Raw genomic sequence first — 27,575 nt, 5'->3', positions numbered from 1 at the left:
TTGGGGTTCCCAGAGTTGAGGTGGTTCCCTGAGATGATAAGGTGCCTGGTACACGCAGTAGGTCAGAGATGATGCCTTTGCCTGCAGCCTGAGACGGCTCCTTGGGATGAGTGACAGCTAAGGCCGTGGGCATAGTGAACATCCTACTGAGTGATTTAATGCTTTTTTTAAAAACCAAATAAATTTGGGTAAATTGTTCTAACTTAGCACTGTCTTGTCTCCAAGTAAAAATAACTTTCAGATGTAATGAGGTACAATTACAATATTCTAGAGAAGCTGACCACCTGGCTTTGCCCCACACGAATGCCATTCTGAACCACTTGGAGCTACATAAAGTTGCACGTTTAAAAGTCAACCTGGCATCCATGGCAAAAGCTTGAAGCTCTTCATACAAAAGCAGCTGCCAGCTATCAGGCATGGTGGGGCAGCTTACGCTCTTCAGTAGTTTATCCAAGATCATGAAATAAAATGAGAGCAAATGTTCACCAAAAAAGCAGGTCCTCAGGCCTAGACATTCAAGAATATGACAAAGGAATTGCTTCCAGCCGAAGCTCAGACCGAGAGGATAAGTAACAGCCCCCGGGACTCAGGTACTTCCACAATGTGCAGCGGGTCCAGCTCAAGTTAATTCCAGTTATTCTCTGGGTCTTCTGTTGGAAGTGAGCCAAGGTACGGTGGAAGAATTTTCCATAATGATATTTTCCTGCAACAGGCAACAAGGTCGTGTGGCTAATTCTTGATGTTTAGCCGGCTCCTAACATCTCCAGACATACAAAAGTGCATCAGATCTACCGCAGAAGCAAAACCTGAAAGACAGAGATCACTGGCTTTCACTTCCAGTTAGACAGTAGCAGGCACCTGCACCTGAGGATCCTGTTGAGTTACCCAGAAATGCAGAACTGGTACCGTGAGGAATGAGAAATGAAGCAGAAGCCACACTTGTGGCTACAAGAGGTTTATTTCTAATGGAGATGTCAGATCAAGAAGAAAAATAAACACAGCCAACAACAACAGAGAGTGTGTGTGTGTGTGTGTGTGTGTGTGTGTGTGTGTAGAGAAAGGAGTGAATGGAATAAGACACAGGAAACAGGCATAAAATATGCATCTATGCTTACAAGAAACATCCATAACAAACGAGGAAATACACATAAGTACTGCTTTAATTATTGGAAAATTGAATGGCCCAAGGTTATTTCTAGAACATTATTTGAAAGTAGTGTTCTAAAGGAAGGGGAGGGCAGGATTTAACCAAGGAAGCCAAGGCTTTGAGATCTGAAATGATGTTTTAAAAACTGGAGAACTATAAAAAAAATGTTATGACTTTGCAAATGGAATGCGCTATCCAATGGTCAATTGAAAGGGGGTGAGTAGAGGGGGCTCAGAAGGCCCCCACACTGATGCTTATTGCCGACCACCAGGGTATCAGGGCTCAAGTCCTGACCTCTACAACAAGAAACACGCCAGGATCCCAGGCTGGACGGTGCCATGCCCGAGCCATCGCTAGCTGAATCTTGGTTGTGCACAGATGGAGCCCTTCTGGAAATGCACAACATGCACTGAATTCTATTTCAGCACAATGAATAAAAGGGAATGAGAGACACATGTAAGAGGCGGTGCCGGGGCAGGTTCGGAGCACAGGGGTTCCGTGTGTTACGTGGCAGGGAGGGGTGTGGCAACAGTCCCACATCTGATGTCTCAGCCCTCACTGGAAGCACTGCTCGTTCCCAGAGTCACTGTGGTCTTTAAAGGATGCTACTGCGCAATCCTGCCACTACAGCCGAGGAAGAGCAAGTGCGCTGTGGATTACAGATAGCGCCCGGGCTTTTCTAGAGCAATCTTCTTCCCAGTGCCGCCCTCAGAACCCGATTCTCGCACAAGGTGCACGCTTTGTCTGCCTCTCTCCCTCTTGAGCTCTGCCTTGAGTGTTTTCTTCCAATGATGGATGAAGCCGGGATTCCCACGCATTCCCCAGGCAGGCAGAGCCTGGCTCGTCACACATTACTGTCAGTAAAGGAGCTGGCCATCTTGGTGGGAGGTGAGTGGACTTGGCGTAAGGAGCCCAACAAGGAACAAGAGTTGAGTGTTGGGCCCTTTTGGAGACAGGGGCTAAAGGCAACTCCAGAAACATATTGCTGGCGCTTGAGAGCCCGCAGCGGAGCTCTGTGATTTGTTTCTCGGTTCTTGGATGTGACTGCTTAGGGTTAGAGCCACCGCCCAGGTGTAGTATACATAAGGCACAGATGCAGAGGTGAGACACAGCAGGCTTATTACAAGACAAGGAAAAGGCCGGAGAAAGTGAGTCCCGCCCGGGGCAATCTGCTGGGGCCAAGATGCACTGAAATGATCCAGGCTTTTCCTTTGGTCAGGATGGAAGCTGGGGCTTGAGGTGGCAGCCGAGCCCCTTTGAGCCCAGCGCTTTGGGTAACTGTTGCCTGTTGGGGAGCCATGTGCCCGCTCTGCGTTAACCCGGAAGGCCTGCACCTGCGTGCTTGGGTCATCTTGCTTTCTGGCCAGAGAAGACTGCTGGCAGAAAGTCATATCACACAGAAGGGTCAACTGCCCCTAAGAAGAGCTGCGGGCACGTGCACGATTTGGGAAATATGATGTGGGCCCATAAATCTATAGGAGACAGTGTGGGCATCTTTCTAAAATATGGAAGGAGTACCCCTGGATCATTTCCCCACTAGAAGATTTTTTACAGTTGCTATTTTCTCCTACCCCCTCCCTCCCATTCCTGTTCATATCTAGCTAATGGACCTACTCTATCAAAATGACATCGAGAAAATTAAAAGGAAAAGCACAGTACTAACAATAACGGGGGCGGGGCAGGAGGGGCCTCACCTTGGGAGGGGACGCCTTTGGGAGTGTGTGGGCACCGAGGGTGGCGATGGCTTGGTGAGTGTGTTCTCATCCCCAACCCACACAACTGTGTGCCGCTTTTTATGTCAATCAAATTAACATAAAGAAGAAAATGTTTAATACAGTCACTTGTGAATTAAAAATAAAAAAGAAGATAGGTCATGCGGACACATTTTTAAATAATAACTTATAGTACATTATAATATTGTGTGAGGATGATATGTTGCTCTTCCCAGATTTATTCCCCCCCACGGTTTTGTATTGATCTGCACTGATTTTTGAAATGCTGCCTGCAGGCAAATTATTCTTTGGCTTGGACTACAGAATCAGAAGAACAGACATAAGTAAAATAAAATGTATACATATGCATTATGTTTTGCAAAGAAGAAGAAGGTAGGAAGGCCAAGAAAAATACTGACATGAAGTCAAAATAAAGTCCGAAAATAAAAAGGAAATGAAAAGAACAAGCTATAGGGCCTAGAGAAAAGCAAGCAAAACAGAATGCAAAATAATAGTACTTAAATTAAATAAAAATAAAAAACCTTTTTATAAGCAATTATGAAAAATTATTTCAATTCTTCTATTTTCAGAAATAAACATATTAACCTATTAGGTATATTCATAATGTACCAATTAAAAAATCTTTAAAAAAATAAATAAACAGGCCGGGCGTGGTGGTGCATGCTTGTAATCCCCGCGCTTGGGAGGCAGAGACAGGAGGATCGCACAGGTTCGAAGCCAGCCACGCTGGCTTAGGAGACCCTGTTTCCAAAAATAAAATAGGTCTGGGAGTGTAGCCCGGAGATAGACGGGCTTCCAGGAACCCCAGTACCACCAAAATAAATAAATAAATAAATAAATAAATAAATAAATAAATAAAGTCGGGCGTGGTGGCGCACACTTGTAATCCCCGCGCTTGGGAGGCAGAGACAGGAGGATCGTGCAGGTTCGAAGCCAGCCACGCTGGTGTAAGAGACCCTGTTTCAAAATATAAAAATAGGTCTGGGAGTATAGCCTGGTAGTAGAAGGGCTTCCAGGAACCCCAGTACCACCAAAAACAAACAAACAAACAAACAAACATATTAATGTATGCTGAAGAAAAAAGTCATTCTAATCCTAGCAATTCAAAAGTCAATTCAAATTCATACTTACCGGGTAGGTATACAAGGGAAGATTTCTTCCTGATGGTCCTTGGCCTTATGTGTCTCCTTGTTCTTTGGTGTGAATTTTCTAGATGTGTCAAGTTTTCCTGTTTTCACGAGAAAAATGACTTCAAGTAGAATTTTCATTTTGCACAGAGCACGTGTGCTCACACTGACGGGCCGTCTTGTGGTCCGTGTCGCTGTGTAAGTATTCCGGGCTTGCAACTCTGCATTAGCCGCAGAAGACGTTAGCTTCGTAGCCAACACTGCTACACATTTCAGCCCGAGAGAAGGAAGGTGAATGTGTCTCCGCTGCACCTGGGGCAGGTCTAGGATGGCTTCTTGCAGAGCAGTTTACAAAGGGGTCCGAGCAGAAAGGAAGTGGGCACGTCAGCCCCGCCACCGGCTGGACAGGCGCCTCTGCTCCCGCTCTTTAGGGAGAATGAACCATTCCCAGTAAGAAGACAGACAGGCGTCAAGGACTGCTGAATAGCCCAGATCAAGTATGGCAAAGCAGGGAAAGAGTGCGTTCTGACCCGGTGGAAAGCCAACACGCCCACAGGAGAATGGTGGAGAGAGAAGTAGCACTTGTCCAGAGGGAGGGCTGATCCAGAAGTGTTCAGCGGCCAAATGTGCTTGGGAAACACTATTTTTCTTGGAGATTTGCAATGAGACTATCCAATCATCTAAACAGTCTGACAATAAGAAATTTACTGAGACTTTTTTAAATCGCATAGTTCAAAACAGGACCCTTCCCCCATTTTATAAAAATTTAACAACTACTTATCTACTAATATCCAGTGGAAGTACTCTGAAAAACACTATCCAAACTCCTAATATCACAATTTTTCACTACATTTCTGACTTGGATTGTAACCAGGGCTGCCAGACAAAACACAAGTCAACCCAGTTAAATCTGAATTTTAGATAAATAGCCAATACATTCTGTGTATAGATTCCCACACAACATTTCCTGTTTGCTACGTCTGATGACAGTGACTGGCCACAGCACTGTCCAACCAGCCTGCGGGGCTAGCGATGCCTCTGGCTGCAGTTTCGCTGAGCTCATACTCACCCCTCACCCTGGCTTTGCCACCGCCTCTGAAACGCAGCGCACTAGCTGGGTGGGTTGGTTACCACCAGAACAAAGCTGGTTACCTTCTTCGGGGTAGCACTCTGGGATCCCATTGGAGCCCATTATCAAGTTGCCATCGGCGTCCTGCTGTTCCAGCGTTCCAGGGGGACAGGTGGGGGTGGGGGTGGTGGGCTCCGGGGTGGTGGTGGTGGTGGTGGTGGTCCGTGTCGTGGTTCGGATCCTGGTCTTTGGGCGCATGGTGGTAGTGGTGGGGCGGCGGGTGGTGGTGGTGGTCGTGCGCTGGGTGGTGGTCGTGCGGCGGGGCGCAGCGGTCGTGGGCCGCGGGGTGGTGGTGGTGGAGGTGGTGGGCTGTGGGGTGGTGGTCGTGGTGGGCCTCGGCGTTGTGGTGGGGGGATGGGTGGTGGTTCGGATGACCTCCAGGCCCACCAGGGGCTTCCCTCCGAGACTCATGATGGGCTTATCCTGGGCATTGGCCAGCGGCTTGCCATGTCGCCCCTGCCCAAAGAGGGGAAGGCCTTCAGGACTCACCACCGGGGTCCCTCCCAGGTCTGAAAGGAAATGCGCAAAGAGTTATGCAGCCGGTGAAACCGTACAGCAGAGCAGGCGGAAGCGCTTCTGCTCAGAGCTCCTGGCTCCAGGCCTAGGCCGTGAAGGCCACAGACCTGTTGAGGCAACACATTCTCTGTGGCCAGGAATTTCTGGTCTTAAATATCCCATTGCTCTGTATTACCATCTATCCATACACACATGCATGTGCACACAGACACATGCACATGCACACACACACACACACACACACACACACACACGCATCTTTCCTCAGTGTGCCCCATTATCCTGATAAAACTCTGTCCTATAAGGAAAATTGTTTTTTATTCTTCTTCCTTCATATCCCCAAGGACAAGAATTGTTCTTTTGGACCAGGCTAGCAAACTTTTTCTGTAAAGGGCCAGAGACCAAGTATGTTTAAGCTTTACTATAGTCCTGATTGTCTCTGCTGCAAACTCAGCTCAGCCCTTATAGGGCAAAAAAGACAATAGACAGTCATACACAGTGTGTGGCAAATGAGTAAAATGACAATAAATGTTTCCATGTTCTTTTTTTTTTTTTTTTTTTGGTGGTACTGGGGTTCCTGGAAAATGAGTAAAATGACAATAAATGTTTCCGTGTTCTTTTTTTTTTTTGTGGTACTGGGGTTCCTGGAAACCCTTCTACCTCAGGGCTACACTCCCAGACCTATTTTATATTTTTATTTGGAAACAGGGTCTCTTAAGCCAGTGAGGCTGGCTTCTAACCAGCGCGATCCTCCTGTCTCCGCCTCCCAAGCACGGGGATTACAAGCATGCCCCACCACGCCCGGCTGTTTCCGTGTTCTGATAAGGCTTTGTGCATGAACACTGAAATGTGAGTTTCATATAATTACTGTGTTACGAAATCTTTTATCTTTTTTGCAATAGCTTAAAAACATAACTATTCTGAACTCACTGGCCTTCCAAACACAGGCAGCAGGCAGGGATTGGCCTGCAGGCTACAGTTTTCAGACCCCTGCTCTATACAGCCACTTTCTGGGACAGAGTAGAGGAGCACTTTCCAGAGGGTGGAGTCTGCAGGAAGAGTAGGACCAGCTGAGGAGTGGGGGCAGCTGAGCCCTGCCTCTTCTGAGGATCGTCTTCCCATCTGGAGGAAGATCACGGGCCTAAGAGCAACCCTTAAGGAAGACGGTAGGAGGAAGGCAGAGGCCACTCCTCAGCAAACTCAGTACTCGGGTCCCTCAGGGTGCCTCTCACTTACCCACGATGGTGCGACCATCTCCTCCCAGCTTCACCCGAAGAGGATTTCCCTGTGAATCCTGGAGGTGCCGTCCTTCCGCATTCAACACCAACCCACGGTCAAGGTCCACGACCTACACCCATGACACAGATAGGAGTATATAAGGGACAGTTATTTAGAAATGTTCACATTAACCCAGCTATGGGAAGCCATCATGTGCTTAGGAAACATTATTGTTGTTGGTACAGTGGGCAAAGTGTTACTAAATCAAGTACAGAACAGTTATATTTCAGATTATAATTGCTTACCCATTAGAATAAGTCAATTGTTTCAAGTTTCTCAAATATATAAAAGATGCTGGAAATATTGTAACATTTTGTACAGTGTATCTAATGCTGAAAAGTAGCAGACAACCAAGAATCCATCAACATGAGTGAAAAGATTAATTAATTAGGGCCTAATGCAGCCAATAAGAGAGATATGATGATTCTCTATATATTGATGTACACAGCAATTTGTAGGACTAGTTATTTTGAAAACCCAAAATATATTCATTTTTTGCATGTAAGTGTAAAACTACCCAGAAAAAAAAATCTGGATGGACATACCCCAAACTGTTAAAAGTGGTCACCTTTAAGACCACTGTTGCTTGGGGTAGGAGATATCTATTTTATTTTTCATGTATTTCTGAAATTTCTTAACATTTGCCATGAACATGCGTTGTAAGTGTTTTAGAGCATGTTTCCGCTTAACTGTCAGTATTAAAAATAACATTAAAATTTGATTATTAAATATAAAACAACAATATTGCCTAATATAATATGCATGCAAAAATATATTCTAAGAAACTCTAAATCTTGGAAAAATTATTATCTCTATTAAGGCACAAGCTCGTGTTTCTGTTGGATCTTCTCCAAGTGTGGTCCTGGCCTGGATGCCTCCCCATTACCTGGCAACTTGTCAGATATGGAGATGACCTGGTCCTGCCCTAGACCTGTATATGGGCGGCCCCCGGTGACCCTGAGCTGCCTGACAGGGGAGACACAAAGCTCCTCACCATCATGCCCTGCAGGAACTCCTACAGTAGACCATTTGGCTACATGCTGTTTTGGTAATAAAAATAAGACTTATTTGTATACAGTCTCCTTTTGAAATCCACTCCATACTGTTTCAATTAAAAAATTATTTGGGATGACATTTTGCTTTAATGCGCATCCTTCCTATTATAAATTTCTGTTTCTTTGGGAAGTGGTAAACCACATATTTAGGTCACCTACGATTAAAACTATCACAAAAGTCAGGCGTGGTGGCGCACGCTTGTAATCCCCACACTTGGGAGGCGGAGACAGGAGGATCACGCTGGTTCGAAGCCAGCCGCGCTGGCTTAAGAGCCCCTGTTTCCAAATAAAAATATAAAAATGGGTCTGGGAGTGTAGCCCGGAGGTAGAAGGGCTTCCAGGAACCCCAGTGCCACCAGGAAGAAAGAAAGAAAGAAAGAAAGAAAGAAAGAAAGAAAGAAAGAAAGAAAGAAAGAAAGAAAGATCTGACTGGGAATTCCAATACAAAATTTCTTCATATTTTGAAAGAATATTTTCAATTCCTGAACATTGTAAAGTGTCCTATCTATTAACTTCAGTCCATAAGAATCCCTAAACATTTTTCTTAACCCCAGGCAGTTTGTTTGTTTGTTTGTTTGTTTGTGGTATCAGGAATGGAACCCAGGGGCTTTCTACCTCCAGGCTACACTCCCAGACCTATTTTATACTTTATTTGGAAACAGGGTCTCACTATGTTACTGAGAGCCTCACTAAGTAGCTGAGGCTGGCTCTGAACCTGCATGATCCTCCTATCTCAGCCTCCCAAGTGCTGGGATTACAAGCGTGTGCCACCATACCTGGCCAGGCAGGAGTTTTTAAAAATCGTTTTATTTAAACATACATCAAAGCCAGACGTGGTGGTGCACGCTTGTAATCCCAGCATTCGGGAGGCTGAGACCAGAGGATCATGGTTCACGGACAGCCTCAGCTACTTAGTGAGGCCCTCTGCAACTCAGTGAGACTCTATGTCAAAATAAAGAATAAAAAATAGGGCAAGGGGTGTAACTTGGAGGTCGAATGCCCCTGGGTTCCATCCCCAGACCCGCAAAACAAACAAACATACATCAAGCACTAGTGATTATTTTAAATAAGAATTATTGGATGATCCAAATTGTGATCTAATAAAAATACCTATTTGAGTCAGGGGTGTTTTGTTTGTTTTTTACAGTGCTTCCTTTCACAAAGATTTTGAGACAACTTACAGAAAATACATCTAATATTTAATCAAACAATAAGCTAAAAATTTTTAAAAAAGCTAGAGGATAGGGAAAACATAAGTTCATTTGAGAGGCCATTCACAGACTCCATCTAATTGGATGGTTGGCCATACATCTGTATGACCTTCCTACCAGTCAAGACAAATGAAAAGCAGGCCCAGGCCTCATCTATCAGCTATGAGAGCAACAACTAGTTATCCAAGACAACATCACTCAGGATTTTCTGAGCAAGAAAAACAACTGCATTCAAGTATCTCTAAATATAAATGGTAAAAAAAACAAAGAAGAAGAAGACAATGACCACTTGATCTACTGATGCACAGTATCAATTTTTCTCTTCCCAATAGCAAGAAAACCACCGGAATGTATAAAGTGTACCCTACCCACTTGGTTCCTTGAGGGCCATTGATAATTCTTTGTCCGTTCGGCTTCCCATTATTATTTGGAAGTACTTTCTCTTCTACATTTGGTCTGCCATTATAACCTACACAATGCAGAAATAAAAATAAATTTAAATAGCAGCACCTGATAAACATTTCCGGATTGACAGTTTCATACCAAACTATAAGTTCTACCACATTATTTCAAACAAACGCTAAACGGAATTTCAAACCAATAGTTCCCATATGTCAGATGACAATAATCTTGCACTGTGACTTCTCTCTAATAAAAAATATCTTCAAAAAGCACAATAAATTCACAGGTCTCTGACAATACTGGGAAAATCAGAATGATTTGGAAGTAATTTTTCATATAAAGCTATAGTTTTATTTTAGCTGATTGGAATTTGGAGGGAAAGGGATAGTTGAAGGATGAAGAAAATTATCCCTCAAGTGCACTGCACGCTGTCCTGTTTTGTTTTGTTGTACTATTTTGCATATTATACCAAAGAGGACAACTATTTCTGGCTGATTCAAGTCCCAGTCACCAGTTGCCAAGTATAAATGTATAAATACACAGAGCTGCCTCACAGCCTGCTCACCTCTGTGAGGCTCACCCTGTAAGCTATTCCCGTCTGTCTCGCCTCTTGCTGTTTCTCATCAGTGTGTTTCTACCTGCAACCGCTGCAGGGTGCACGCGGTGGTCCAGCCTCGCCTGCTGCACTAAATGCGTCGGCTTTCTGACAGCTATTTGCAGGTTGGAGACTTGTTCTCCCTCCTTTATTTATGCACCAGCTATTTATTGAGTTCCTACTATGTACAAGAGAATGTTGAATTTCACATCTATTTTCAGAGTTTTAGTTTTGCTGAAAATAGTCTTAATGAGAAACTGGCCTCTGTGCAGGGCCTCTGTCTTGTGCTAAAATGGCAATGTATGGCACAGATTAATAAATACTATCTCCTTCATTCAAGAATGTTCTCAAAGCCGGGCATGGTGGGGCACGCTTGTAATCCCGGCATTCGGGAGGCAGAGGCCAGAGGATCGTGGTTCCCGGACAGCTTCAGCTACTTAGCGAGGTCCTTTGCAACTCAGTGAGACTCGATTTCAAAAATAAAAAGACTAAAAAATAAGGTTGGAGGTGTAGCCCAGAGGTACAATGCCCCTGGGTTCCATCCCTAGTACTGAAGAAAAAAAAAAAAAAGTTCTATTGCATGTAAGGAGAGTTCAAGTCTGATTTGAATGCAAATTTGTGGTGAAAATGTCATCAACCTTCCATCCTATATTACAGAACCATGAAGCACACATCTGCCTGACACCTCTGTGTGACAACTGTCTTTAACACGCATTTCCTGGAGGTTTTGGGCAACAGTCACTGATTGCAACATCTTTTGCAGTTCCTATTGTAGACTCGCGATTTGTCCCTGAGTATGTTTGGTTGAGAGTTAAGTGGAAGATAAGAACAGGATAAGAACAAGAACAAGATAAGCCTGCACACATATCTCGTTTGTTGCTGCTGATTGCTTAAACATATGCTGGCAAGTGGACATCATGGTTTGGACACATTTTCTCAGTTTACGAGCACGTGTTAGGTGATTCAAAGAGGCAGGAAGAAATAATGAAATAACAGGAGGTCTTAGAACTTGTGTTTGGGACTGTAATTGCGGTACAGAAGTTTCAAGGCTGTCTGACTCTGATACCCAGGCCCTGGCTTCCTCAAATGAAAAAAGAGGATAGCCATGCAAATCCTAGCAGATGGTTCCCACGATGAAATTATATGTTGCATGTACAAAGATCTCAACAGCGCCTAGACGTAGTAGATGCTTAATGAAATAAAACCCTCACAGGAAGTTCTCTGCACACTACGGAGCACTTAAAAGAACAAAAGAGTAAGCAGTCTTTTGAAAGCCAGTTACCTGGCAGGTGAGCGGGTCTCGCAGGCTGGCGCGTGAGAGGGGTGCGGAATCTGCGCTGCATCCGCTGGCGCAGGGAGAGCATCGGCGTGGTGGACGAGTAGCTGGGAGGAGCGCGGGTGGAGTACCGCGGCCAGGAGTGGGTGCTCACGACAGGACTCGGGGTGGCAGCGCTGCGGGGTGGGTGTCGGGTGGGGAGGTGCGAGGCTCTGGGGAGGCTGCCTGGAGGTGAGGGAGGAGGTCGCTTCCCAGGAGTGGTATCCTCTTCCTGTGCAGGCCTTCCTCCTGCAGGGGCCAGCGCAATGGCAGTGCGGTCCTTGGTAAGGCTCCCGTCAATATATTTGCCGCCCCTGGGGCTGGAGGATGAAGGCCACTTGGAAACAGAGGAAGACAGAGAGTCCTCTTTTCCTCCTTTAAAAAATCCAGGGCCCTCCTCCTCTTCTTCCTCCTCCTCTGCAGACACCGACTGCTGGGATTTGGACAGCAGAGGCCGCTTGAAAGGGGATTCATTCTTCCCAGGTGTGGCCTGGACCCCGGCCCTGCCCTGAGGCCGGAGGTGGGTGTGGGGGGCGGCAGGCCTGGGCCTTGGGGGCAAGCCTGCATGGGGTCTGTCTTCCTTGCCATTCCCAATGGGAGACGCCACCTGTCGGTGCTTGAGCAGAGGCGGAGCGGCATCCTTCGGGCCACGGGTGTGCACAGGGTCCCGAACATCTGGGGTCTCGACTTCAGTGCTGTTTTCGTCGAAGCTGCTCCGAGAGTCCTGGTCCTGGCTGCGGGGGCCCGGGCGCAGCACCCCTTGGGAGCTCGCAGTTTGGGGGTCAGAGGAGTGGGCGCTGCCCTGCGCGGTGGACCTGGGGTGCCCGGCGTGGGCCAGTGCAAGCCTGGGCTGGGAGAGGGACCGCTCCGAGTCCTCGTTCCGAGGACTGGGGGGCCGGCGCTGGGCCGCAGAAACCGACGGAGGGGGCAGCCTTTCTGGGGCCCTGCCGGGTACCATCCTTCCGGGCACCCTGGACCCGGGATAGGGCTGCGGCCTGGCTGCCGGGGGGCGGCCCGGGGACACTGGCTGTGTTCGGGGAGAGTGACCATCCCCATCCACGTCTGTGCTCTGTTGAACGTCCTGGGCCTCGGAGGACAGAGAGGGGCGTTGGCCCTGAGGATGTGCATCTGCTCCACCAAACTTGGGGTTCTCTGGGATGGGGTCCTTCCGGTACGGGCTGGCTCCTCTCTGGGGGCCTCTTCTTAGAGAGTCCCAGCTGCGAGAGGCCGGCTGTCTAGAGGAAGCCCGCCTGTGGTCATTGACCACGGTGGCTGGAAGCGGCTCCTCTTCCTCTTCCTCTTCCTCCTCCTCCTCCCTGTCTGCGGGGATGCCTAAGTCAAGCCTAGGGTCAGCATCTGGCTGAGCGGGGACCCTGGAGAGGCCTCGGGAGGCCACGGTGGACTGTGGAGAGCTAGGGGGCTGCAGGCGCGGTCCTCGGCCTCCGGCTGCGAACCTGTTTGGTGCCCTGCTATTGGTGAAGGCCTTGTTCCTCAGCAAACTCCAGCGGCCAGGGGCTGGCCGGGCCCGCAGCGTGGGGGTGGTGGCTTCGGCCTGTCTCCCGGTATTTTCTGGGCCCCTGTCACCGTCACCCCAGGTATCAGAAGCCTCAGCGCCCTCAGAGTCCTCTGTGCTGGAAGGAAGAGGAGAGATGGAGGAAGAGCTGGTGGATCGTGAGGGCACGTGGGAGCTGGAGGCCGGGGCCCGGGGAAGCTCCCTGGAGAGCGGGAGGCCAGCAGGTGCCTGGGACCCTCTGTGGGGCGGCCAAAGTCTGGAGGGTGGGGCTGGGGCCCTGGAATCTTCCTCCAGGGCCCCAGAGCGGGACGCCCCCCGCGCAGACCAGGCTGGTCTTGCGCCTTGGTGCAGCGGGCTTCGGTCCCGCAGGACACTGGAGGCTGGAGGGCGGCTGGAGGACAGGCCGGGCCGGGCCTGGGCTGGGCTCTTGGGAGGCAGAGGCTGGGAGGAGGCGGCCTTAGGATGGGGTGAGCCTGCAGCTGGCTCGTCCTCATCTGGGTCCACGGAGTCGTTGTCGGTAGAGTGGGGAGAGGGTCCCTGGGTGGCCTGGTGGGTGGCAGGGGCGGCCTCAGCAGAGGATGCATCCCCTGGGCGAGGCTGGGCAGCCGGTGAGCGGCCTCGGTTATCCACGCCCTCCTTTCGGGGCAGCACTGGCGTCCGCGCCCTCATAGGAGTCCTGCCCGCAGCCGGGACCCAGTGGCCAGGCCTATTTGGGGGCCTCAGGGTTCGCCTCTGGTCTTGGGTCTCCGAGGGCAACCTGAGTGGGTTCTCGAGGGAATCGGGCTCCTCCTCTTCCATCACCTCCGCGGGCTGGCGATCCAACTCTTCCCTCTGCCAAGGGCGAAGCTGGGGCTTCCTGGGCACCCCACCATTGGCCAAGATTTTGTTCTTCAAGTCCAGGAGAGGGTCCTTGCTGTTCCTTTCTGGAACTTTCGGAGAAGGCTGGGGCTTCTCGGCTTTCCAGTTGTCCTCTGTGTTCTGCTGCGCCTCGGACTGGCTGGTACTAGCTGCAACAGATTTAGAGAATTGGAGTCAAAGAAAAATTTCAAAAGCAGCCTGGCACCAAGATCCTCTAATAAGCTGGCAGCGTGGAGGTGTCACAGCCGGTCATTATAACTGGTCACTTCTAGTTCCTTGGAACACTAGAAAGGTATTTTCCCAGTCTTAGCATTCTTTTTTTAAAAGTTCTATTTCACACACGAATTGAGTCTCCATACATGGAATCAGGTTAAGTTGCAATTTATTACTGGCAGGAATTCTGAAATGAATGTGAAATATAGTCAGCCTCCAGGTCCAGGGGCTCTGCTCTCGCAGAGCCAACCTTGAGTGATAGGAAGAACAGCTGCATCTGTGCAAAACAAGCACAGGCTTTTTGTCCTTGTTACTTTCCCCTAAGGATACAGCGTAACAACTATTTCCACAACATTTTTTTTTTTTTTTGGTGGTTCTGGGGTTCTGGAAGCCCTTCTACCTCCAGGCTACACGCCCAGACCTATTTTTATATTTTTATTTGGAAACAGGGTCTCTTAAGCCAGATAGGCTGGCTTCGAACCTGCGTGATCCTCCTGTCTCCGCCTCCCAAGTGCGGGGATTACAGGCGTGTGCCCCAGGCCTGGCTTTCCACAACATTTTCATTGTATCAGATACTGTAAGCCAGAGATGATGCAAAGTATTCAGGAGAATGTGCATGTGTTGCATGCAAATACTACTCCATTTTATATGATACTTTATAGTTTATATGACCCAAATCTGCAGATTTGGGTATCAAAGGAGTCCTGGAACCAACCTCCCAAGAACACTGAGGGATGACTATAATTTGGTGATTTTGTAAATGCAAAATCTTATGGTGAAATATTTTTAAATAACTAATCGCCATCTGGGCACAGTGGTACATACGCATCTATAATCCTTGTACTTGGGAGGCTGAGACAGGAGGGTTGCAAGTTCAAAGCCAGCCTCAGCAATTTAGCAAGAGCCTCAGTAACAGTGAGGCCCTGCATCAAAATACATAAAAATAGCTGGGTGTGTAGCTCCCAAGTAAAACATGCCTGGGAGCTACACACCAATCTCCATTACAATAAAAAAAATAAAACCACAAAAAAACCTAAATGTCAGTATATTACAAATACATATAGCTGTTATTAATAGTCAAGAAATATGTAAAAGCCAGAAACAAAAAGTTGAGTGACTTATATTCAAAATTGTATGAAAATGTACATGTGTAATTTACAAGTGACAAGGGTAAGGAACAAATTTGTAATTTTTGAGACCTTAAAAGAGTCCCCTTTGCTTCCTCCTTTTTGCTTAAAATTCCCTTCATGATGAGTACGTTTGCAATTCCAAAATAAAGCTTGAAATAAAGACTCCTGGGATAGGCCAAATATTATATTAAGTATACCCTACAGTTCACCCTGTCTTGAGAACAGGATTGCCTGGGGAAGGGATTTACATCACAGTGAGCCGCAAAGGGAATGTACTGTGTCTATTTCAGTTTTCTCCAGAATACCATGGGTCCTCACAGCACCAACTGAAGGAGAGAGAGCTGCCCATCTCTGGCTTAAATTTGGAGAAGCAAAAAAGAAAATATGGCTCAGAAACAGCCCATTCCATTTCTGGATCTCTATTAACTTGTTGGTTTTGTTACTGATCTGATAAACCAGACAATCAAAATTCTTTTGAGTAAAGTTGTACCCCAAACTAATGGAATACAAACTGAGATTTTTAAATGCTATGTGGGAGAGGGCTACCAGTGAAAAACATCACAGTATCCTTGCAAAATGTTCTTTCCCTGTCAACACAGCTTCACTTTAAATAGTGATGTAAGGTGAATCATATATTTAAGACATTGATAATTCTATAATATTAACATTACTAGCAACCAATAACATTTTAGTCCTTAGGAAACTAATTTCTAAAAGGATTGCAAAAGTGTTTCAGAAATTGATACGCAAACTTAGCCTCCCATATTTTCAAGCTTGCAGTTCTAAACCCAAGAGCACAATTCAAAGTAACACAAAACAAACAGCGGGAATGGAGAGGTCAAAGACAGGCCAGAACACACTGATGCTTACTTGTTGGCATAGCGACCACGAAGGCTTTGGAGTGCGGCCCCAGGCCTCTCCTGTTGGCGGCCCGGATTTTGAACAGATAGCGTTCCCCAGGCTGCAGGCCATCCACCAGGGCGGAAGTAGTGTGTCCGGGGTAGGTGAGCGACTTTGCTCCGAATGGTTTGAGGGCCGGGGCGTATGAGAGAATGTATTCTGAAATGATTTGGCAGACGGTTGGAAGGAGGAAACTGAAAACAGTCCTGTGTCCAGCAGACAGACTGTATGGGCAGGATGAATCAGAACGTGCATTACTAAAACTTAGCACACTGGCAATGCACGCCGAGTCAAGAGGCAGACAGAGGATGCAGCGGACGCTGAGCTCACATACATGCAGTGGCTAGACGGGGACGCGGAGCTCCTGAGCTGACACCTGGCTACTCCAAACACATTCAACCCACGGAACCCGGGAGGCTAGAGTCCATACGATTTACCAAAAGTATTGACAACTTTTTCTGCATTTATTTACCAACTTGCTATGGTAAGATTGGCATCCCCTGAATAGAAGTAATCAAGGAAAAGAGGTGACAACCACTAAAACCTCTTGACATCTTTGAGGGTCACTGTTTATCAAACTAGGTGACTTTTATTAGTACCTTAAGCCAGAAACGTTCTGTATTTGGAACATAATTTCACTTCTGAAAGCATTCTAAAAGTCCTTAATCTATGCTGATAAGGCTGTTTCACAGTATTTAAAACTGTGAAGCGGCTGAGTAATAGGTTGATGTGATGTCTTATGCTTCCATCTTTGATTGGTTGTATGTAAAAGGATATAATTCTTTTTAACTTTGAAATTCATATAAAATATAGCCCAAGGAACTAAATAAAATATCTCCTTAATTGCATGGAAATATTGTAACATGCGAAGTCATACTTGGGAGCATAATTTTAACTTTCAACTAAATCCTACCATCCCTATTTTAATCTCGATGAACTCAAGAATTACAGAACATATCAAATTAATGTTAATATGGCCTAAGAATAGTAATTGAATCACAAATTAAGCACATATCAGAATAATGGGAGATCTTTTCTTTTTTCCTAAGCTATAATCTTTAAAAAGTACATTAATTTAAAAAAAGAACTTTTAACCAAAAATGCTTTCACATCATTTGTCTTGAAAAAATACAACATTCTTTTCTCATTGAAAATGAGCAAGCTAGTCATTTGTGGTGGTCAAAAGTAAAAATTAAGAGAAGAACTCACTGTCTATAAAATTTTGTAATTCAAAAATTTTAATGGCTTCAATGCTTCTGGAAAAAATATTTAACTGAGCCAAAGTACCTATTTTCCTGTTATACTTTACATTTCTTATGCATTGGATAAGTCCTAATGTAATTATAAATTTTAGTCCCATCCCTACAACCTCAGGAAAACTAATCAGAATTAAGATACATGAGTTCTTTCACATATAAAAATTCAGTGGCTATTATTATTTCCGCAATATTTAATCAATGACCAGGAACTTCCTTCACCAAAGAGCTCTGAATATAAGCTAAGATGTGGAATGGAAAAGATAAGTGGCATGGGGACAAATTCAGTCATAATTGTCTGTTTAGAACTAAAAGAACAGTTGGCCAAAGACTATTGTTATTCTATTTTCAGAGGTACTTTTCAGCATCGCAAACTTACCACAGAGGGATCAAATGTTCCAACTGGCTTAAAAACAATGCTTTAAAGGGGCTAACTAAATATTTATTCTCTTCATTTGTTTCTGATTTGTCCCAGTGTGGAAAAAACAGGCAAGAATCATACAGTCTATTCTTTAAAAGCTGGAACCTGATGGAGCACTAAGTCCAGGGAACACCGGTCCAGGGCCACCTTCCTCAACCTCCACAGCCCCTGAAAGTCAGCAAAGGCGACTTATGGCCGAATGCAAAAAAAAAGATCCATTTAATATTTTAATTAAGACATTCTCAAAGGAGACCAGTAGGAATTTTCTGGGTTTCTTTAAGTTTATACTAACTTTTCATAGTTTCTGGGCATATTAGACCTCAGGTTGTCTCCCCAAACCTAATGGCAATAAAAACTATTTCTTTCTTAAATAAAAATGTCATTATTTCCTACCATTAGGGTACATTTGTGTAGGCAATACCAGGGGGAAAAAAAAACCCGAGATGACTCTTTAAAAAGTCTCTAGGCTTCTGAAAGCTTCTTGCATGCTTTTACATTGCAATGAAAAAAACTTGTGTGCATATTTAGTGTTCCCAACAGATTATTTTTAATTTAACTAGTGTGACTATTTTATTCAACTTTAATTATTTTATTTATTCATTTTTTAGCTTTTTAAAAAAATTTTACTGGTGCATTGTCATCATACATCTTAATGGGATACAAGATGGTGGAGACGTACATGCACATCACCCAGTTAGCCCTTACCCAATCACCACTGCATTCCTTCCCCCTCCCTCCTTCTCATGTTTGGCTTAGTGATTGACTTTGATATGTTTGTTAAAGCACACCATGTGCATTAGAGAGTTTCCCTCTTCCTCCCTCCCATCCCCTCAGGTCGCCTTATTTGCTCATCTATAGAATCTCCTTCATATGGAGTTCCTCCTATGACCCATTTCTCCCTAGTTTTGCATATTAGGGACAGCTTCCGATTTCTTATTTTTTGTAACTTTTATTATTTTAAAGAAGTAGTGTTTTCTTCTATTTTAGTGGTATGTTGATTTTCTCTAAACAAAGGCTGACAAATAGGAAATAAACCCATTTTCCAGAAGTTGTCTGATTTTTTTCAAGGTTGCTAAAAGTACTTATGGTTCCAGGAAAGATGCTAAGAGGTTCCAGCTAACTCTGACTTTTACAGTCCTACTTGTACAAGATAACAAGCTTGCAGCATAAAAAGATGAGGATGTCATTAGAATGGGTAAAGATAATAATGTTGCACCCGGGCAATGAGAAACATCCCCACTGATGGCAACACCAAAACACCTGCCTAGAGGAAGATGGAAAGAATAATCACCTCTGTGACTATCCAGATCTTAAACAATGAAAACCCTGCAGGAGCATCCTGGTCCCTGTGCACCACTTATTCGTATGTTGCTTCCTTGTTTCTTCTTTAACTGCCAAAGCTGTGAGGCAATCTCTATCAGAGTCAACAACTCCGAGTGTAAAGGAGGAAAGTCCTACCTTTCACTTTCCCTTCGGTCTCTGGCAGTGCATCCCAAGATACGGTGACAACTGTCGGTTTGCCGTTGACTGGCCAGACATTCAAGTTTTCAGGAGCGGTGGTGGGAGCTATAGAACGACAAGGAATCACACATTTCACAATGCCCCAGTAGATATCCTGAAAGTAACCGGCATAGGGTCCCTCTGTACACATTACTTACTAAAGAGCTACTGTGTCTGAGTTTATGATTCATTGGACAGAAGCCTATACTTGATCTCTGTGGAGTGGAATGGTTTACACTGCTTTTACTAATCTGTACAGTGCATTTAGACAGATGTAAGGAAATGTTCCTAGAAATCCAAAATTTCTCACATGGCTAAATATTGAAATATACAAAGAAGATTTAGAATAAGCTCCAATTTAATTCTAATGTGACTTTTAAAGACATAAAAGTACCTTAGATAAAGAGAAAAATTCACACCCAGACTCAAACACGATATGAGCCTTGAGAAAGATGGGTCTCTCACACCAGAAGCTAGGTGTCACCAGGGACACCCACAGCCATGACAATGACCTAGGTATGCTTCACACTGGGAATCACTATGCTCCACATGTCAGGACAACAGGTTAGCAGGAAAGGCCAGCCAAGAACCGACTGGAGATGTGAAAAAATGGTTCCTTAACTTCTTTGCATTTATTTTTCTTTTTAAAAAAATATTTTTTACCCAAACCCTAACTTTTTTGCATTTAAAGTAGAGAAAGTACCAATATTTAGGGTTAACGTAACTTTAAAAAATGCTTGTGCTGGCCTTCGTCACTGCTGGCTTTTTAGAATGTCTTTAAAATTTATTTTAGGAGCAATTTCCAAACAGGGACTCTGAAGGCCATTTCAAATACAGACCAGATTCTGGTGTTCTCTGGAAGACTGATGTACTCCACTGGCCGTCTCTTTCGCCCTGGGAAATACGGACTGCAAATTCGTACACGGTGTCTGGTATCAGGTTCTCTATCAACACACGCCTATTAGCAATTTGCTTGTAATCCCACCTGGCCGATTCCCCCTTTTCTCGGTAGCGCACAGTGTACTGTCTGTAAAAAAAAAAAAAAAAATACAACAGTACAATGTGTCCAGTCAATCAGATCCTCTGCAGTAGAGCACTATATCCCTTGTTCTTTTTCCTTTCCCTTAAATGATGACTTTGGAGGTAAGGAAATTAAAAAGGAGAAAAATCTAAAGTTTTGATTATGTTACTAGCTCAGAGAATCTAAGTTCTAGCCAGAGTTGTATAAAATTGGCCTAGAAAACTTGGAACATTGTACCTTTTTTTGTGTGTGGTACTAGGGATGGAACCCAGGGGCATTCTACACCCCCAGCCCTATTTTCTATTCTTTATTTTGAAACACTGATTTGCAAAGAGCCTAAGTAGCTGAGGCATTCCTTGAACCATGATCCTCCTGTTTCAGCATCCCAAATGCTGGGATTACAAACTTGCTCCATCACACCCAGCTACATTATACCGTTTTGAGATCAAAAGAGTTTTCCAACTCAATAGACCAAGCAGAGATTATAAAGGGAAGGCCTAGAAAGGGACAGATTTTATGAGCCAACTATCTTCTCAGGTGGGGTGTGTGTGTGTGTGTGTGTGTGTGTGTGTGTGTGTGTTTGTGTGTGTTCTATAGAAAGTAACAATACGATATTAAGGACCATAACTGGCTCAACATTTCCCACCTCTCCAGAAAAGAAAGATTAAAAAGATCCATTTCTGGCCGGGCATGGTGGCGCACGCTTGTAATCCCCGTGCTTGGGAGGCGGAGACAGGAGGATCGCGCTGTTTCGAAGCCAGCCATGCTGGCTTAAGAGACCCTGTTTCCAAATAAAAATATAAAAATAGGTCTGGGAGTGTAGCCCAGAGGCAGAAGGATTTCCAGGAACCCCAGTACCACCAAAAAAAAAAAAAAAAAAAATCCATTTCATGCTACAACCAGCATGTTTTCTATAGGTCCAGGAGGAAAGGAAGCATGTGGTTTTGAGTAGACTTATTACCATGAGATGGAGTAAAAATGTGTAACAAATGGAGCAGGACAAGAGGAGCTTGTAAAAGGCACTGCGGTGTGTGATTGCAGGGGAAGAAATATGGTTTGACCATATGCAGTAATACTCAAAACCCCAGAAGGCAGGCATCCTGAACACTGGAAGAGTGGTGAATGCTGTTTATTGGATTCCTTTCTAAAGCAATTTTCTTTGTGGTCTCTTTGCACTATATAGCATCTGCTGCAATTAAAAGCATGCTATTTGTTACATTTAATAAGTCAGGAGAGCACTCGAGCCTTCCTTGGTTTTCAGCAAGAGGTTGGAGGTTGGAGCCCAGTAGCAACCAGGAACACCTTGTGCTGGAGAAGGCCATGTTGCTAAGAGAACCATTGTGAATCTCTGATGTCTTTCAAAAGAAGATGTCTTTTTTACTAGCAGACAGTCAAAGGAACTGTATATTCAACATGAATAACAGTGTGTATGTATGTGTGTGTGTGTGTGTGTGTGTGTGTGTGTGTGCATGTATATGAAGTCTTAACAGTATATTCCATTTTTTTTTTTTTTTGCAGGTCTGGGGATAGAACTTAGGGGCATTTGACCTTCGAGCTATACGCCATGCCCCATTTTTTATTCTTTATTTTGAAACAGGGTCTCACTAAATTTTGGAGGGCCTCACTAGGTAGCTGAGGCTGGCCACAAAATGCAATCCTCCAGTCTCAGCTTCCCAAATGCTGGGATTACATGTGTGCACCACCACGCCGAGCTAGATTCCATTCATTTTAAAGTCTATTTCTCTTTCCTGGTTGCACACGGATTCAAAATTTAATAACTGAGCCATCAAATATTTGGCTTTCTCTTGGTTATATAAACTACTCATTCACTCATTGATCTTACCATATTTTGATGGTCATGTTCACCAGTGTCACTTTAACATAAAAATTACTTTAACCTTGTGATTGTTTTTTCTTCTATTGCTGTTGTGAACGAAGTCAAAACCCAGAGGAGCATAACATCATCGTCTGAGAACATTTGTTATGCACATAAGAGCCGGACGTGAAGTGATTCATTGTTCAACTAATGTCAAATGAGGAACTGCCAGGTGTAAGGCACTAGACAAATGTCCCTACATAAAAATCCTGCTGCAACAATTCAGTAAGAGCACCCCCAAGGCGGACGCTGCACGTGAACAAAACATCAGTGAGATGGAGCCAAGCCCACATGGAGGCCAAGGAAGAAATGCAATCTAGAGAATTCCCAGACACAAGACACAAACTCCACGCAAGTGGGTGTGAGGTCTTGCTCTGTGTAGCACACACAAGGCTCTGGTACCTTCACATTATGGACATGAGGTTGCCAGAGACTAGTCTACTGTTCAGCTACAAAGGAGAGACCAGCTGGGCGCGGTGGTGCACCCTTGAAATCCCAGCATCTGGGAGGCCGAGACAGGAGGATCGCGGTTTGAAGACAGCCTCAGCTACTACTTAGAGAGGCTCTTTGCAACTCAGTGAGACCTTGCTTCAAAATGAAGAATAAAAAATAGAGCTGGGGTGTCACCCGGAGGTGGGATGCCCCTGGGTTCCATCCCCGGTACCGCGAAAATAAAAATAGAAAAAAAGAGACCAGCATTCATGTAAGTGAGAAAGTAAAATCGCTAAATATATGTTTTTTTAGGACATAAAAAATGTATTCCTCATACATAAAGACAAAGAAATACTCAAAAGTACCTTGATGCAACAACTTTCTTCTGTTTTTCCACAAGAGGATCCACCCAGGCCACAAGCACTGATTGCGATGACATGACACGGGCGCTGATGTCTTTAGGGACGTCCAGCTCGTCCTCTTCTGAAATGACAGCGGGGCACGCGGAAGGCCGTCTAACCACGGGCTCTGGCCTGAGCGCGTTTGGCCTTCAGAGTCTATTACTCACCCTGCATAGCTCTTAGATTGCGTATGCTTAGCAGGTGAGGTGAAATAAAAAGAAAGCTGAGAGATTATTTCAAAGCGCAGGGCAGAAAACAAAAATCGCCACCCTTGTTCTTAAACACAGCCTATAAAGTGGGCCGTTCACTTTGAAAGCTGCCCAACCCATTCCACGTTCAAAATGACACAGACAGGCTGTTCTGCCTCGTGGAAGACACGCCGAGCAACTCAACGTTTGCTCACAGACCCTGTAAATTTCTGAAAAACAGTAAGAGAAATATAAAGAGTAAAGGTTTAGGAGAAGAAAAACTCAATTTGCATTTTCTTGGCAATCATGACAGGAAGTGAAAATTCTGGTTCAAGCGGCTGTAAGAATCACATGGGGTTACAATATATGATTGCATGGCAGATTAAAATTTATGTGCAGATATAAGATAGAATCCAGTTTCCCAGTTTCTTGCAGAGATCTATAGAATGACAAAGGCTGTTGACTGTAGGATACCTCACAGTCATGAAGGGAATGGCCTCAGCTCAGTCCCTAACAAACCAAGGCTCACAAAATGTCTTCAGTCTTGCTTTTTCATCTCTTGGTTTTTGTTTTGGGATTTTTGGTTTGTTTGTTTTTTCTTTTCACTTTCAGAAACCATGTTTCAAAAGAATTTAAATTTTACCTAATAAGTGAAGGTGTAAATATTTATCCTAATAGTGATAACAGAGACTTTTTGTAAGACAGCAATTAATAAATAATAAAAATGAAACATCAGATATGTGAATATTACTTATACAATATAAAAGCCTAATAAATTTTATATAACATTATAAATTCATAAAAATGAGTATTTCAGAGTATAGGTTGCCTTTTTAAAATTAAGGCATATGGCCCAGAAATTGTTTATATAATCTGTTAATATATGAATAAAATGAAAATAACTCATGATTGGATGTGGGAAAAAAATGTCCCTTAGTAAGGAGACACCAATGAGACTACTACAAACTACAATTACATTTTTGCTCACTCCCGGTAATGCCTTTTTATGCAAAGTTGGCTGAAATAACATTTGTGTGCATGGCCTGCTTGCTTTACTTTCTCCTGCTTTACTCGAGATCGCACCAGGAGCACGGGTCAGACTGTGCCTTTACATGGAATAAGACTTGGATCCTCTTATCGTGGAAAAACTAGTGCAAGGTGAAGCCATGCAGACACACAGTGAAGCCGACTTCTCACAAGAACACTCCAGTCTCTGCATATGAAACACACACACGTACCCGAAACCTGGTTAACTCTGCCTTCCTGTTTTCTTTATCCTCCACTAAGTCCATGGGATTCATCACAGCCAGCGTTAGGTGGAAACACACTGGCCTCTTCACCCAAATGCATCCTCGGGAACATACCTGAAAGCTTGCGTTTTGTGAGGGCAGCCCTGTAGACTGGCTGGCTCCGTCCCTGGGAGTTCAGGGACTGCAGGGAGACCACGTACACTGATTCTGAGGCTGTGGACCAAGAAGTGAAGTGTGAGACTACAGCTTGGCTTCTCAGGAGCACAGGTGCCCTGGTGGCCTACGTTCCTTTCCCCTCCCCCCTTTCCATTCCATCTTTCCAGGAATATTCCCACTTCTTTAGTACAATTAAAATGAGCTCAAGAACTATATAACTAAACTCAAAAAAACACTATTCTGTTTGAAATTGGGGAATGAATTTTGGCTTATAATTCCTGAAAATGGGTTTTTATCTCACTGGAATAAAAAAGAAATAAGAAAGAGAGAAAAATAGCACATGTGCCCACATAATTCTTCCAGATTATTTTTATTTCAGAGACAGAAGAGGGCTCTGTCATCAAGAAAAGGGAAAAAGGTAATTTCACTTCTTCTTTCCCTATTTGTATCCTTTCAATTTCTTTCTCTTGCCTTATTATTTGGCTAAAATTGCAAGTACTATACTGATATGAATACTGATAGTGAGTAACTTTGTCTTAGTACTGATTTTAGGTAAACCAGTTTTTCCCCTTTCTGTATGATACTGACCTTGGGTTTATCATATACTATATTTATGATGCTGAGATTAAGTTTCTCCTATCTTTAATTTCTTCAGTTTTTTAGTATAAATGGGTATTGGTATGTCAAGTGTCTTTTCTGTCTATTGAGATGCTCATGTGGTTTTTGTCATTCATTCTGTTTATGATTGATTAAATAGGGTTGATTAAATTTATTGACTTGCATATGTTGAATGAACCTTGCATCCCTGGTATGAAACTAGGCTGATTATGGTATACTCTCTTCTTGATGTGGCTCTGAATGCAAATTACTAGTATTTATCATGAATTTTATACCTATGTTCATCAGAAATATTGATCTACAATTTTCTTTCCTTGTGGCATCTTTATTAGATTTTGGTATCAAGAAGATGCTGTTTCATAGAATGACTTAGGGGCATTTTTCTTAGTTATTATTTAAGAGTCTTTTAGCTTTTCTTTGTTTTGAAAGGTTTTATTTCTACTTCAATCTCACTGTAAATTAGTACAACCATTATGGAAATCAGGAGGGAGGTTCTTAAAAGGACTGGAAATGAAACCACCATACGACCCAATCAAACTACTGCTTGGTATCTTTCTAAAAGCGTCAAAGTCAGCATGCTCTAGCAATACATGTGTATTCATGTTTGCAGCACAATTCACAATAATTATGGAACCAACTCAGGTGACCACCAATAGACGGATGGATGAATAGAATGTGATACATACACATGATTAATTACTCAGCCATGGATGGCGACCGAGAAAAGCGGGGCTTAAGAGCCCTGCCAACAACCAATCTCCATTACCACAAAATCAGCGCCTTTCATAGCCAGAAAACACCATTACCAGAGAAACAAAAAAATCACCAGGCTCCAGAGAGAAAGCGGACTGAGAATAGAGCTCAGAGCCACAGAGGAGATACACCGGCCTCACGCCCAAGGATGCGGCAGCAGCGCCATACTGCCGGCGGCAGCAGCGAATTCACCGGATGGCTACAGCAAGCCGAGGTGAGCCAGGCGGGATCTTTCGGCGCAGAGAGCACCTAAAGCTCCGAGTGGCTGAGCTCAGCACATGCTGCAGGGACTCAGAGTGGAACTCAAAACCAGAGAAGAAAAAATACGCCAGCCTCACGGCTGTATTCACAGAGACTCTGTGATACAACTCAGTAAAGGAGTAGTGGGGTCAGAGATACTACAGACTCGAGATCCAGAGCACCTTAAGTGAAGTCATAGTGACCCAAGGGAAGAACCCAGAGAAGGCAAAAACTTCTGAAATCATGGGAAAGAGGAATAACACTGGAGCAATGAATGCCCACAACCCCACAACATCAGAACCCGATAAAACAGAAAATCAGAGATTTCTAGAAGATCAAATCAGGAAAATAATTGTAGAAATAATAGCGGTGCTTCAAAAAGAACTCAGAGAGAGCCAAAAAGAGATAAAGGATGCAATTAATGAAGTAAAGGCCTCAATTCAAAGCATGAACAACCGATTAGACCACATGGAGAACAGAATCTCGCTCTTAGAAGATGATCATTCCAAAACTGAACGCATAGTTTCTAATCTAGAAAAAAATATCTGACAGCAGGAATCTGACATTGAAGAAATATGGGCTCATTTTAAGAGAGCTAACCTAAGAATAATTGGAATAGAGGAGGGAAAAGAAAGTGAAACCAAAGGGATCAACAATCTCTTCAAGGAAGTAATAGCAGAAAATTTTCCAAACATAGAGCAAGAGGTCGATACACAGGTCCAGGAAACTTATAGAACTCCCTTTAGACAGGATCGGAGAAGAGGATCCCCACGCCACATAATTGTCAAAATGACCAATGTGGAAGCCAAGCAGAGAATCTTAAAGGCAACAAAAACAAAGAGCCAAGTGACATTCAGAGGCAAACCAATTAGAATCACTCCAGACTTCCCAAACCAAGTCATGAGAGCCAGAAGGGCTTGGAGTAACATATTCCAAACTCTGAAAGAAAACAACTTCCAGCCAAAAATTTCCTACCCAGCAAAACTTTCTATCAAATTAGATGGAGAAATAAGAAGCTTCCATGACAAACAGAAACTGAAGGAATTTATGTCTTCAAAACCAGCGCTAGAGAAAATACTCAAAGAGATTAACTACAAAGAAGAAATAGGTAACACACACCAGAACCAGAGAAACAAGATTTTCCATCCAACAGACAACTAAGATTGGTAATCTGTGAAGATTCATTATTTATGTTAGTCTTTTACCTATCTCTAAATTGTATTGTTTGCTTTGATTGTTATTAATTTTTAGGATTTCTAGTTGGAATATTAATATACCTTCAGATATAGCATTTGGAAATATTTTATCCCATTCTATTAGTAACTTTTAACTCTGTTTACA

At 44.2% G+C, this 27,575-nt stretch overlaps 1 protein-coding gene across 1 annotated transcript in view; it reads right to left on the bottom strand.

Annotated features, from left to right (window-relative positions):
• FNDC1 (fibronectin type III domain containing 1) overlaps positions 1 to 27,575 on the bottom strand; it is a gene marked incomplete at both ends in the record, with an annotated part of 90,516 nt that overhangs the window by 25,648 nt on the left and 37,293 nt on the right. Inside the window, 9 exons of the mRNA XM_080700800.1 lie at positions 5,160 to 5,645; positions 6,889 to 7,000; positions 9,565 to 9,665; positions 11,476 to 14,028; positions 16,093 to 16,281; positions 19,258 to 19,365; positions 20,139 to 20,326; positions 22,994 to 23,111; positions 24,582 to 24,680. Coding sequence (XP_080556926.1) covers positions 5,160 to 5,645; positions 6,889 to 7,000; positions 9,565 to 9,665; positions 11,476 to 14,028; positions 16,093 to 16,281; positions 19,258 to 19,365; positions 20,139 to 20,326; positions 22,994 to 23,111; positions 24,582 to 24,680 — 3,954 coding nt within the window. The remainder of the gene's footprint in view (positions 1 to 5,159; positions 5,646 to 6,888; positions 7,001 to 9,564; positions 9,666 to 11,475; positions 14,029 to 16,092; positions 16,282 to 19,257; positions 19,366 to 20,138; positions 20,327 to 22,993; positions 23,112 to 24,581; positions 24,681 to 27,575) is intronic.

The sequence above is a fragment of the Muscardinus avellanarius genome (assembly GCF_963383645.1).
Source record: "Muscardinus avellanarius genome assembly, chromosome: 8".
NCBI classification, from domain to species: Eukaryota; Metazoa; Chordata; class Mammalia; order Rodentia; family Gliridae; genus Muscardinus; species Muscardinus avellanarius.
Note: the sequence above shows the minus strand (reverse complement) of the source record. Positions and strands in the feature narration are given on the sequence as shown.